At 37.8% G+C, this 14661-nt stretch overlaps 2 protein-coding genes across 2 annotated transcripts in view; both read left to right on the top strand.

Annotated features, from left to right (window-relative positions):
• LOC133449257 (interleukin-17 receptor D-like) overlaps window positions 1-1658 on the top strand; it is a 49333-nt gene extending 47675 nt beyond the window's left edge. The window contains exon 16 of the mRNA XM_061728389.1: window positions 89-1658. Within this exon, the coding sequence (XP_061584373.1) occupies window positions 89-207 (119 nt within the window). The 3' untranslated portion in view covers window positions 208-1658. The remainder of the gene's footprint in view (window positions 1-88) is intronic.
• A 1675-nt stretch (window positions 1659-3333) lies between these two features.
• The window catches only part of LOC133448271 (rho guanine nucleotide exchange factor 3-like), a 57133-nt gene continuing 45805 nt past the window's right edge, over window positions 3334-14661 (top strand). Inside the window, exon 1 of the mRNA XM_061726647.1 lies at window positions 3334-3518. Within this exon, the coding sequence (XP_061582631.1) occupies window positions 3484-3518 (35 nt within the window). The 5' untranslated portion in view covers window positions 3334-3483. The remainder of the gene's footprint in view (window positions 3519-14661) is intronic.

Consider the following 14661-nt stretch of genomic DNA (forward strand, 5'->3'; position numbering starts at 1 on the left):
CTTTAAGATCCGCCCACGTTACCTGGGTGATGAATTTACCTGTGTGATGAGTTTACCTGGGTGATGAGTGTGTGACTGCGTGTTTCAGGTGACGAGGAGGTGCCAGCCGTCACGTCTCTCCGCTGCAGCGCCGTCACGGTCTGCAAAGCTGAGCTGCACCACCACCTGGAGCAGAGCGACACGCTGGCCCGCGCCGCGTCCTTGTGAGGGGACGAGAGCGCCGTGACCCGCCTCGCCAGCGGAGCGTACTGCTCCTTTTAAAAACCTGCGGTTGTCACGGCAACCAAACCAGGGTGAGGGGAAATTCTGTGGTCCTCTGGTAACTATGGTAACCACTAACTACATTTTTAAAGGGACTGTGACTAAGGAAAATTGATGACTGTGTAACCTGTGCTCAAACCACTTGATTGCTTTGTAACCATGGTAACCAATATTCCCGGTAACGATAGTAACCACTGGATTTTTTTGGGGGACCCCTAGTCCCCCCCCCCCGGTTTATGTACGATAACCAGCCTTGTTGCTGTGGCAACCACTGAGCCGCGGAGCGCTACGCCCCTGCCGTGACGGTGGTAACCGTGGCAACCAGAAACAGTTTTTCCTCCCAGCGATGAAGGTGCTTCCGTCTCCTCCACGGAGGAACTTTTGAAGGACCGGACCAGCTGAAACCAAAGACCGGCTCACGTGAGAGGCGACGTTCGGCTCCCAGACGTGACGTCCATTCAGGCACTTTTGATGCAGAGATGCAGAACAGAGAATCACAAATATTTATATAAATATATATATTTCTATATGTAGACGCTGCCCGGCTTTAGCAACCAATAGGATCAAAGCAGCCTGAGGTTTCTGAATATATCGACCTTTACATGGCAATATTATTGGTATTATCATCAACTTTTAGGAGTAAAACAAATAATTTGAACCGTCTGACCGCTCTTTTTTTTTCCTTTAACTGTTATTTTACTGCATAAAAAGGGAAACCATTTGTAGTTTTAACCATATTGACGTGAGCATTCTCCCATCACACCTTTTAATATTTGACTTTATTTAAAGAATCTTTTTTTTGGCAACAAGATTCTTCAACATCGACGTGAAAATCTGACAAAACACAAATAAAACTGTTAGTAAATAAGAAAAAGGCTGCCTAAACCTGATAGTGTGATTGAACAGTGACATTTCTGTGAATGGAAATTTGGTTTCAGTTTTATTTTTGTAGGAATTTTAATTTAAAGATTCAGACGATGAAGTTGAGATGAATTTGGCTGTTGATGTTACAAGTACAGTGTTTGTTTTGTGCTTTCCTTGTTTCGCTTTTTAAAGTATTGAATGTTAATAGATGCATATTTCTGGATGCTTTGCAATAATCTTTTTTATTTTTCTAATGTGACACAAACACAGATGAGGCGTAAAAACAGGCGATAAAGTGCGAGTTACTGATCCTTTGGATCCATATTTCATTATTATCAAAAGACTCTTTGACAGTTATTTAGTCTTTTATGATCATTAACTACACTTACTTTGTTCTAATTGTGTCAAAACTGTTTATGGCCTTTTTTAAAGTCTGTTTTCTGACTTAAAAGTTGAAGTTTCTGCTGAAGGTTGAGCAGTTTTGTTTGTTCAAAGGGAAGATTTAACGTTTCCTACCTGTAAATATTTGTATTTCTGACCTTTTAAATGTCTGGATTGTTTCAGTTTTGTATAGTTGGATTGTCATTTTAGATATTTTTGTTGTTTTTTTCTAAGGATTGTACTGTTTTATAGTACTTCAGTTTAGGAAGCAAATAAATCCATCCCAAAGATTTTCTTTCTGTCACTCTGTTAAGATTTTATGTGTAATAATTGTTTATAACTTTCAATCAAGGGTCATTTATCAGAAGGATTGACACATTCATGGCTTAGAATAGATGTCTTTATTGTCGCTAAACAAGTTTAGTAAAATGTTGTCATGTAATGTTGCAGCCAGGCCGTTGAAAGCCGCTGCTAATCCTCGCTGGCTCGCCTCGGGGTGACAAACAGGTTTTGGTTCCCTCAAAGTAAAACACTTTTATGACACAAAAAACTTCAGACAGCTCCCACAGTATGTGAGCATTGATGCATCAACGTTAAAATCAACAGAAGCCACTAAAACTCACAAAGACAGAAAGGTACACATGTCTGTCAGCAGGAAAACTGACCCGCCTTCAAAATAAAAGACATGCTTTCAAAACATATTTATGAATAATTAATCTGTTATCAGCTTCAATCTGCAGACATCAAAGAACATGTATGATCTATGATCAAAAATATGATTATTTATTCAGAAAAAGAAAATTGAAGAAAAAAAGCTTTTTTTCAAGAAAAGTGTTTCTGGGTTTCTTTGTTATCTTTGCTGGATTATCATTGTTAGAGTAGATCATAATATACAGGACTGTCTCAGAAAATTTGAATATTGTGATAAAGTTCTTTATTTTCTGTAATGTAATTAAAAAAAAAAACTAAAATGTCATACATTCTGGATTCATTACAAATCAAGTGAAATATTGCAAGCCTTTTATTATTTTAATATTGCTGGTTATGGCTTACAGTTTAAGATTAAGATTCCCAGAATATTCTAATTTTTTGAGATAGGATATTTGAGTTTTCTTAAGCTGTAAGCCATGATCAGCAATATTATAATATAAAAGGCTTTCAATATTTCAGTTGATTTATAATGAATCCAGAATGTATGGCATTTTTGCATTACAGAAAAAAAGGACTTTATTACAATATTCTAATTTTTTGAGACAGTCCTGTATGTAAACCTAAAATGCCATTCACTTGTTTTTTATTTGTTTATAAAGAAATATATAAATTAAGCACTTTTTTGTGGCTGCATTTTATTGATATTATTAGATATTATTGCACCGATTGCTGTTTCTGATTTTCTTGGGTGTCTGATCTGCCGATACTGATTTTAGCTCTTAAACACTTTTAATTTAGAATATCATTAAGTGCCGGGATCAACTTAATCAACAGTGGGAAGATGGCAGAGGCTGGGCAATGGTATTTATAGTTTAAGTTGTTTCGATTGTTATTACTCTACTACTTTTATTATATGTAATCTTTTTTCCCTCCTTGGATGTTTGTTCGGTTCTCAGTATTTGAAGCTTTTAAAGTGAACAAATAAACATTTTCAAGGCTGATTTATGCAAAAAAGAAAAATGGCCTAAACCATCAGACAAATACTTAGACCGCAAATACTCTTATTTTGAAGGTACAACCGGAAGAAAAGCGCGTCTGCGTCAACTTGAAATTGATGTTCATAAAAACAGGAGGGTTCACACTCAGACTCTCAGTTGTTTTTCGGCTCCAGCTTTGCGCTCAAGTTTGATGTTTTCCTGGTTTTTACAAGACGAAGGTTTAGTTTTCACTGTTTTAGGGTTGACAACTGGCGGTTCCGTGTTTTTAACCTCTTAAATTAGTGAATCGTGGGTCTGTTTTCGGATCTTCGGGAGGAGCTGCAGTCCGATGCAGACAGGTGATGGATATCAGCTGTTTTCAAGGTGAGAATGAGCTGCTTGCAGGAGGCTGGACACTTTTATCCAGCTCTTTTGGATGCAGAAAGTGCATCAGATGTTTTAAAATATGGATTTTGCCATGGTGGAGGTTTTAATTTAAATAAAACTGAGAGACTGTGGAGAGAACAGGAAGCTCTGGAGCTGCTTTTCTGAGTCACATGCTTTTCTCAGAGACTTAAAATCTGTTTTAATCTTTGAGTGGGACACCTTGAACCTGTTTTTGCTTTGAACTCTTGATCTCTGCTGAGATGCCTCAAACATTCCTCCCCTTGGGGGTTTTTCTTCTGCACAAATGTGTTCCTGAGCAGTACTGGAGTTGTAAAAAAAAAAATCAGGGGGGGATGGTGGATTTTATCATATGGGGACAGATAATTTGTGCTGATTACAAATAATATAATATATTACAAATAATAGCACTGACCAAAACACCAGCAGAAATACTGCAGGAATGACATAGCAGCAGTTAAATGCAGCCTTCTGTAAGCTTTAAATATCCACTGGGCTTACATCAAATACATCAAAACACAACAATAAAAAACAGTTTTCTGAACTTATCAATATGACTCTGTCCTTCACAGGAAAAGTAAAATGGATCACTGCAAAAACTCAAAATCGTAACAAGAATATTTGTCTTATTTCTAGTTAAAATGTCTAATTTTAGTTAAAAAAAATCTCATTACACTTAAAATAAGACTCATCACTGGAAAAAACAACAATTTTCACCTGTTTCAAGTAGATTTTCACTTGAAATAAGTAGAAAAATCTGCCAGTGGAACAAGATTTTTTTGCTTGTAATGAGAAGATAAATCTTGTCCCACTGGCAGATTTTTCTACTTATTTCAAGTGAACATTTACTTGAAACAGGTGAAAATTGTCAAATAAGTTATTTTTCTGGTGTTATTTTTCTGGTGATGACTAAATGTTGAAATAGCAGTAAAACCACATTCATTGATGAAATGACATAAGTGATGGAAAGGGGGGATGGCAGTTTTACGGGGGGGGATGATTTTGACTGTTTTTACTTCAGGGGGGGATGCCATCCTCCCTCATCCCCCTCAACTCCCCTCAACTCCAGTACTGCTCCTGAGTTTCTGCAGCTCAGGCTGCTGTTTGCAAAGATAAACAAAGTCCTCTCAGTGAAAAGTTTTCCATCTCGGCCGTTTGGTTTGGAGAGAGGTTTATTTGCTGTTTGGTTCAAATGGAGGAGTTTAATGGGTGCCAAAAGGTTTGCATTTAATCATTTATTTACAGTTTGTGCAATTTTAAATCCCACTTTTTGAAGTATGAGGCACTGAAGCTGCATAAAGTTCATGTTTATCCAGATCTGATATGTTTATTATGTCTTGAAAATGTTTTATTATGCTCTTTTCATGTGAAGGTCAAAGGGAAGTCTTAAATCTTTAAGGACTTAATAAAGTCCTTGTCTTTTGGTGTGACTAACCTTTACTTTACAAACCGGCTCCAGCTCTACAAAGTCAGGGATTTCTGCAGGATCAGTCAGGTGTCTGGCGGTTTATACCAAACAGGAGCTAATCACCTGTCATGCATGAGTGGAAACAGCGAGAGATCTGTGCACGAGGCCTGAAACTGGGCCCAACAGTCAGACTGAGGTTGTGGGAGACAAGTTTCCGGTCTCAGTTGGAAGCGGGCGTGTTGAGGACCGTAGACGCAGCCGATGAAAGACGCTTACTTTCCTTCAAAATCTGACGTTGTGCAGGAGAGCCAGCAGCTCAGAGGGATCAGAAACCTTCTCTCTGCAGAAGTAACACCAGGAGTGATTTTTGTGGGGGGCATTTAGACGCGTAAACCCGGCCAGGCCGCTCAAATATACAAGAAAATGTCCGACCTGGGCTGAGAAAAGTACTGTGGACTGATGGCATCAAACTAGAGACGCCGTTAAATCAGTGTGTGACGGAAAGTGACACGGACTTGTGCATTAGAGATTAGGGCTGGGGATCGATTCAAAGGTCAAGAATCGATTCGATTCCGATTCTTAAGACTCAGAATCGATTATCAAGATTCTATTCGATTCCGATATTGATTTGGGTTAGTGTTATTAAAACTGTTTTTTGAGCTGTTGCATGAATTATATGACTGTCTAGTTATGCAAAATATTACTACTAGTATTATATTGAGATTCAACAGCAAGTATTGGCAGCTAATGATTCAATTCAATTTTATTTATATAGCGTCTAATACAACAGAGTTGTCTCTAGACGCTTTCCAGAGACCCATACCCAGAACATGACCCCCGAGCAGTTATTACATAAACAATGGCAGGTAAAAACTCCCCTAGTGGGAGAAAAACCTTAAGCCAAACAGTGGCAAGGAAAAACTCCCCTTTAGGAGGGAAGAAACCTTGAGCAGGACCAGGCTCATAAGGGGGGACCCTCCTGCCGAGGGCCAGACTGGGGGGTCGGGGACGTCAACAGCACAGCAGGCAGGTGGAAGCAGCAACGGGATGACCAGGGGTGGGGAATGATGCTGTAAGGAACAATCAGCTCCCAGAATGCTGATAAAACTGCTTTCAGAAACATCATTACCAAACAGATCCAGGGAGGAAACAGAGACGTATGAAATCGGTTTTATTTTTTCCTACATTCCGTTTTTATTTGTTCCATTTTCGGTCTATTTTGGTTTTTAATTTTTGAGCATTTGGTTTGTAGCATTTTTTGCAAATGTAACCCCAAGACAGTATATAAAGTAATGAAATATAGACAATTTATGCAATTATAACCTAACATTTTAATGTTTTCATACCTTTAAACATATTTAAAGGCAAAAACATGGCATCAGTTATTCTCGTGTCCAACAAAACATTCCTTTTTTGGGGATAAACAAAAAAATAACCAAAAGTTGTAATGTAATGATGAAAAAAAAAATACATAAATAAATAAAAAAGAAAAAAAAAGAAAAAAAATCAAGCTTTAGACATATGAATCGATTTTTAGGAATTAATATGAGAATCGATTTAGAATTGGGAAATCGATTTTTTTCAACACAGGCCTATTAGAGAAGCACAGTGGAGGTCTCGTGCAAGTTTGGGGTTGTGTTTCTGCTCGTGGAGTTGGGGATGTGGTCGGGATCGATGAAATCCTCGATGCTGAGAAACACAGGCAGATGATCCATCATGCAAAACCATCAGAGAGGCGTCTGGTTGGCTCTACGTTTATTTCAGAGCACAACAACAACCCCAAATATAAATGTCGTTAGGAGCCAACTCCCGTGCAAAAAACAACCCAACAGAGTCCTGATGGCAACATCTTCCACAAGGAAAGAATAAACAGTGAACAAAAATTGGGTAAAAAATGAAGCTATTCTGTTAAACACCTGCAGTTTGTGGTGTCTTTCACCGCTGATGACGTTCATGTATGTCAGTCTTATTTCATAACAACCAAATTCCACCAGATGTGGAAGAAACTGTCTTTGAGTCTGTTTGTTCTGGTTCTGGTGTATGTGGTGAATTATTTATTTTTTTATTCACACACAGGATATTATTATAAAGGACATTTCACAACAACTTATGACTTAACAGTCTTAACCCCCCCATCCCAACCCACATCCATTCTCTCTTTACATCTCTCTTGTTATAAAATCCAAAATTAGTAAAAAATAATCCGTGACAGTATTGTAAGTGCAGTCCAATGGTACCTCTAGCAAATTAAAGATATACATAAACAAAGCTTCCTCCCCACATTAAAATGGCCCCCACACTCGAAATTTTTAAATCTCGTTTTAAAACTTATTTTTATTCTTTGGCTTTTAATCCAGCATGAGAGTTGTGTGGCCTCTGTCCTGTCTGTTATGTTTATGAATCACTGGTTTTTGTCTGTTTGGTGTGTTTTTATTTCGTGCTTTTATGTGCTCTTATCTATTTTACACTGTTTTTAGTTTTTACTATTTTATTATGTCTTGCTTTACTCATTGTGCAGCACTTTGGTAACCTTGTTGTTTTTTAAAATGTGCTGTATAAATAAAGTGGATTGGGATTGGAAACTTACACATAAACAGAAATGACACTTTTGCTATCGACCCTTCCCTTTCCGGGGTTCACCACTACTCTGATATTTAGATTTCCTGCCCTGCATTTTCCTCCCGTAGAAGCACCGCTATATCTCCCTTTTTTAATGAATTGATTAAACGGTTTCCAGGTGCCAATCATCTCCACTTGGAACCTGTGAGGTGTTGAAGTTCAGCAAAGATGAGGACTCTCACGTAGGAGAAGGTCCAGACTCCAGTGGGTCATTAATGTTGTCTGCAGGCTGCAGGAAACATGCAGCTACGAGTTCAGCTTGAATCAGAAATTAGTTCCTATCTTATCTGCATCGTTCTCTGTATAAATCACCGGTATTCTGCCCTGCCGGTTCCAGGAGTGTCGGTTAGTTGAAGGGTTTGTCTTGAGGGGACAGTTGGACGAGGTCTCACCAACGGTTCGACACATGCTTCTTTATGTCCTCTTGGTAAATAACTACGAATCTCTCGGTATCACCGTTTTGATTTGATTTGATTCTTGGAATCATGATTCGGTTCAAAACCAAATATCAATTCATCACAAGTATTTAAAAACTAATTTTATTACAAATACTTGTTTTCACTCAAGCTTTCCATCTGTAGCCATCTTCATATCTCATCAAATCTTCATTTTCTTTACAAAAAAACACTCATAATTGTTTGTAAACTCTCTCCACGTCATGTGATGAATGCATGCCGCGTTATTGTGAAGGAACATTGTTGTGAAAGTGGAGACGACCTGAGCTGCAGACGTATAGATTGTTACGAAACTGCAGACAGAACCAACGATGTGAAGGTCAGGCCTGTTACGTCTCTAACGCAATATTCCAACAATCATAAATCTAGAGGGGGAAGAGAGAACATTCAATTTCAGATTTAAATAAAAAACAACTAGATTGCATAAGTCTGGACCCCCCCCCATTACAGCATCAGTCATCGTGAAAGTCTGTTAACGTCACTCTGGAGTTTAATCCCATCCCATTCCTCTTTTTAGGTTTGTAAGATCTCTACAGGTTTCTGACGGGGCCGAGGTCTGGACCCTGACCGGGTCAAACAGAGACCATAAAATAGTTTTGATAAATTGATTTTAGGCCATTTTCATGTTTGAATGTGAAACTCTTGACAATGTACAAAATGACATTAGTCTCAGAGATGAGAAAAGCGGATTTAGCTTACTAGCTACTTTCCATCCGTAGTCCCTGGGCAGGTATATGAATAATAAAAGGTAATAGCGTCAAGGAAGAGTATCAGGGACATGCAAGAGAAAAAAAATTTGGGAGTGGAAGATTTTTTTTTTATTGTGCACTACGAGAAAAAAGTCGTAATGTCGAGAAAAAAGTAGAAATGTCGTGATTAATGTTGAAATACAATTTTGAGAAAAAAGTCAATTTCGCCTTTTTTTTCTCAACATTTCGACATTAATCTCGACATTTCGACTTTTTTCTCAGCATTTCAACTTCATTCACGAAATTTTGACTTTTTTCTCAACATTTCGACTTTTTTCTCGAAGTGCATAATGAAAAAAAAATCTTCCTCCTCTAAAATATTATTTGTATTTTTCTCCTGCCTGGCCCTAATACTCTTCAGTATTGAGTGTAGTTATGGCTCTGGCATAATTTTAAGTTTAAGTTCAAGTTTTTGCACTTGGGATGTCCGATCATGTGACGTCCCGATCCGATCATTAGATGTCCCGATCCATTATGTGATGTTCCGATCTGATCATTAGATGATCAGATCATGGGATGTCCCGATCCGATCATGTTATGTCCCGATCCATAATGTGATGTCTGGATCCGATCATGGGACTTCCCGATCCAATCATGTGATGATCCAATCCTTTATGTTATGTCCATCCGATCAAGTGACGTCCCGATCCATCATGGGATGTCCCGATCAATCACGTCCCTTAAGTGACTGCAGGTGTATAGTGTCATCTATCTCCAGGCCGAGTCTGAGTCTCTCACCTTGACTCTGGTTTCTCTCACAGGCGTCTTGTGACTGGATCATACTTTCATTCCTGATGAATTAACCACATTTCCAAAGTAATGGAATTGAACATTTTCCCATATTAGATTATGTTTCCCTGCATTATTTCAACTCACCATTTGCCTCCCCTCTTGGTAAAGAATAGCTTTGCATGACGTGCAGGTCGCAGTAAAGCAAAACTGCCTTGCTTGCAGTCCCAAGCATCAAATCCACCAAGTTCATACTTGTTTGAAAGAAAAATGTTGCTCTTGGAAAGCCGAGGCGGCCGCGCGGCATTTCTCTGCAGGAAAAACAACCTTGATCAGGTTGGCGCTCCGACACGTGGAGCAACGTTTCCTCCACCGTTTCCTGAATGATGCAGCTTTTTCCTCTGCAGGAAAACCTTCCCACCTGCCGGGTTTTATCTCCTCCTGACGCTGATTCACAGTTTCTGCTTCACATCTTGGTCTAAAACAACAAGCTGATTAAATCCTGTCTTTTCACGGTAGATTACGTGATCGTTTCTGTCATTGAACTTGAGCATCATGTCAGTTGTTGAGATTAAAACCACCGACCTCTGCATCTTCCAGATGTTTTGAGGTTAGTAACTCCTTCTCAGTGTCTCACCGCAGTTTTTAAGATTTAGATTTTAGATTTATTTATTTGCACAGTTAAACATTACACAAATAAAAGTAATAACTTTACAAATAAAAGTGCAGGAAGAGGCGAAAACTCAAAGAGCTTAGCAGGTGCCTCCACCTATAGTTAACATAAAATGTAATATCATACTTATAAAAACAAAATATACAAATGTGTAGTTAGAAATCTATAGATGATAGAAATAAATGAAAATGACAATCAATCAATCAATGAAAACCTTTATTGTCCCCGTAGGGAGATTTGGTTTGTCAGCCAGCAACAGAACAGTTTAAGAAGAGTTAAAATAAGTTAAAAAGAGTTAAGTTAAAAAAGCTGAGTAGATTAGTTGTAAAAAAAAAAAAAAAACAGAATCAAAGTCCAGTATATGTGCAAGAGCAAGTAGTGTGCAAAAAGTGCAGTGTGCAAAAACACAAGTAAAGTAAAAGAAAGTAAAAGCAAAGAATTTACACAAAAGAAAAATGATCGGATATATGAATAACGATAAAGAGTACAATTTAATGATTAAGAAACAAACAAAAAATAAATAACAAACCAAATAAACAAATTACACAAGACGATAAAATGTGTCAGCACATCCATTACTTATGCCAGAGCAGTTCCATTTACAAAACAAAAATGAAGTGGTGTTTCAGACATCCTTTAAAACCTTGTACAGCAACGTTTAAGCAAACGTTACTCCAGAACTGAAGGGAAAAGTGCATTTGTTTGCCCTTTGACTGTTTTCAGTTGTGACCTTTTAATCAGAATTGCTCTTTTGCGGGATTGAGTTAAACTGCTAAATTAAGTTAAGCTGCAGTCCTGGTGGCTCAGTTATGACTCTATAATAATTCTGCTGATTTCATTTGGATCATTTTTATGGGATTTGTTGAATAATGCGACCAGTAGAGCCGAATCTGTGCCTGCTCAGAGGGGAGATGTTCGGGGAGAGATGAGCGGGTATTAAAACCAGACGGTGCGTGAAACACTGAACCCGACAGGGGGAGCGGCGGGAGCGCGCGGCGGGAGCGCGCAGCCTGCAGCCAAACGCAGCTCTGCTCTGCAGGAGACCGTGCATGCAGGAGCCGGGGCATAGGAAGAGTTTAGCATTCTTAGTGTAAGGTTGAGCAGGACGGTCTCTAGGAAACACAAGTGTGTGAAAGTGCATCCAGGGTGGGATGACTTCTGGAAAGAGGAACTCCCAGGAATTTATGAGTCATGCGCGTTAAATAGTCCTAACAGTCAACATACTTCCAGAAACGCATGCGTCCAGGCAGCAGGGCTCAGAAAAAAAACTCATCTCACAACTTTCCCCAAAACTCCCAGTTTTATTTTTTTTATATAAAGGTTTTTCAATCAACTTGAAACAACTTTATTTGAAAGTTGTTTCAAATAAAAGAAAATAAACACAATCTCAGGGGAATATGCAATTTTAAAAAACAGCATGTACGAACAAAAATCAAAAACCCATTGTGTATCAGTGAAGGGAGTTAATCTGTGGAACAACTGCAAAGATGAAATGAAATCATGCAAATCACTAAGTAAGTTTAAACAAATCTTTAAAATCAATACTCTTTATGGATACAAAACGGAAATGGACACATGAACTGACAGCCAGTGACCAAAGTGCCTTGCTCAGCTGAACCACTTTTTCTTTTCTTTTAGAAGTTCTGTGAAATGAAGAAATTGTAAAAACAGAACATTAGAAGGGGTAGGACTAGAAAAGTTTTTTGAAACTTCATCCTACACCCTTTCAAACAGGAAATATTAATCTACATATAGATTTGTCTCTTTAATTTGCTTTGTTTTGCTTATGTTTTTTTTTGTTTTTTCGGTGTATATATATTTTATGTATTCTGATTATTTTTTTGTTTTTGTTTTAACCTGTTTGAATAAATAATGAAATGAAATGAAATTTTATAACTTGAGCAGGGAACTAGTTAACATTAAGGCAAGTTGCCTTCAGGTTGATACTGACCAATAAAAACAAGCACAACCCGATTCAGATACAGTTTTTTATCCTCCAGCTGTAACAAAACTTAAATCTACTCAAAAAACCAGGGCCGTGCCGCCCATAGGGCAGGTTAGGCAAATGCTAGGGGCGCCAGCATGCCAGGGGGCGCCATGCAACCAGCTGTTTTTTTTTTTTTTTTTTTTTTTTTTTTAATAAACATTTGAAAAATTAGAAATGAATACAACAACAGTACATATATAGCCAAAAGTCTTTAAATAATAATGAAATCGTTTTTCTAATTTTAATTTCTGCCTGGCTGCGTCCTTTTGCCTCTCTGGCAGCCACAATTAATTTTGCTGCGGTCCCTCACCTCAACACACTCGCGTGCGGCGCCCCCTCCCCCACCCACTACGCTCTGCGTTGCTGTAACGCAGAACCATAAATCTGCAGGAAATATGTTTTGATGTGGATGGAAATATGTTTTGTTGTGGTTTTCTGCTCACCCCTGGATGAAACCATCATTGGTAAGCTCTAAGCTGTCATAATATTAATTATTTCTGATAACATTGTCATGACGCTGATTGTGTTAAATAGCCTACATGTCGTTGCACATTGTAAACTGTGTCTGAATTGATCTACTCAATGAATCCGACATCTATGGCTAAGATGAAAACTTAGCCTTAAAAATAAAAATATCCCCACGATAAGTCATAATTATGAGATAGAAAGTCAAAATTATGAGATAGAATGTCATAATTATGAGATAGAAAGTCATAATTATGAGATAGAAATTGGAAATTATGAGATAGAAAGTCATAATTATGAGATAGAAAGTCAAAATTATGAGATAGAAAGTCGAAATTATGAGATAGAAAGTAATAATTATGAGATAGAAACTCGAAATTATGAGATAGAAAGTTGAAATTATGACTTTATGTCATAATTATGACTTACCGTGGGGATATTTTTATTTTTAAGGCTAAGATTTCATCTTATTTTTTTCTTTTACTGGCGGAAATGAGCTTCCATAGACATCACTGGATGTCATTTGATTTTTATCTCCAGTTTGATACTTATATTTTAAAGTCTGCATTAGGGTTATAGTTAGGTTTGACATAATGACTGGTAAATCCATGGTGCTGAAACCTCATTTGAATAGTTCTGACCGTGTCGCCTGCTGCTGTGGTTGTGTCAGAGACGCTGATCTGTGGCATTTTTTTAGTGATTATGTTTTAACGGAGATGTTTAGGCCACAAGGGCCCATCTAGAATGCTTCGCCCCCCCTAGGCTGGGACCCCTGCTCCGCCCCTGACCTTGACAATCATGTGCATTTAAGTAATCCTCACGTTTTATTGTTAAACTTACTTCTGATTGTCTGCTGAAAATCTAGATAATTGTTGGGAAAATGGGAGCGATGCTAACATGTTAGCCGGTCAATGGCTATAATGCTGTTGTTATTGTTGTTAAAATTGTTATTGTAAGATGTTGTGGGCTAAATTGAGGTTTTTACAGGGTATTTTATATATAGTTATTATTGGTAGTAGTTGTTATTATTTGTGTGCAATGCCTTTTACTTGACCTATTTTACTATTTGAAATTTAGTTTGTGTTTGCACTTGTTTCTTCATTTAATTGCTGCTCTGAGTTGTTGTATTACTTATTTATTACATATTATATATTTCATTATTTAATACATCCTAAAGAAATTGCCATTCCGTTTGTGTGTGTGTGTGTGTGTGTGTGTGTGTGTGTGTGTGTGTGTGTGTGGTGGTAGTGGATGGGACGGGACAGGACGGGAACGGGGTGGGGGGGCGCCAGCAAATATTTTGCCTAGGGTGCCAAATGGGTCAGGAACGGCCCTGCAAAAAACTAACTTTTTGTGTGTATATATTTTATAGTATTTATCTGTTTGTTTTTTAGCACTGACTGATGGCACTTGTAATTTCATTGTTATATAACAATGACTAAAAACCCATCTCACAACTTTCACCAAACCTCTCTGTTTTATTTTCTTTTATATATAAACGTTTTTCATACTATAACTTGAGCAAGGAAGTTATCATAAATATTCCACCCTGTGCTTTTGACAAGCAGGATTGTTTTACAGCTGTTTCTAATTTCCCTGCCAGCAGCAGCGTTGTTTAAACTTTCCTCTGCCATTTGTTTGGTGATTTTTAATGTTTTTTTTATGTCCCGTCTTTTCATTGCTCCAATAAAACCCGCCTGCATCAAAGCGAGAGAGATGATGCAGCCGCTGCATTTATGATGACCACAACTGTGCGAAAAGCTCGAGAAAAAAGATGCAAAGTTAATTAAATCCATATATTGTGCCTTAAAGAGGAAAAATAGTCCAGTGTTTGGTCTTGTACACTGCAAAAACAGCCCTGCTAGAAATAAGACTAATATTCCTAAATCTAGTCAAATTTGTCTTATTATGAGTAAAAATATCTTAACCAATGGAGTAAGAAAGATTTTCTTGACTAAAACTCTTAAAAATAGCAAAATAGTCTGAAAATAGGCTTCTTTCTTTCTTGAAACAAGACTTTTTTAACTTTCTAAGAAA

The sequence above is a fragment of the Cololabis saira genome, chromosome 8 (genome assembly GCF_033807715.1).
Source record: "Cololabis saira isolate AMF1-May2022 chromosome 8, fColSai1.1, whole genome shotgun sequence".
In the NCBI taxonomy this organism is placed as follows: domain Eukaryota; kingdom Metazoa; phylum Chordata; class Actinopteri; order Beloniformes; family Belonidae; genus Cololabis; species Cololabis saira.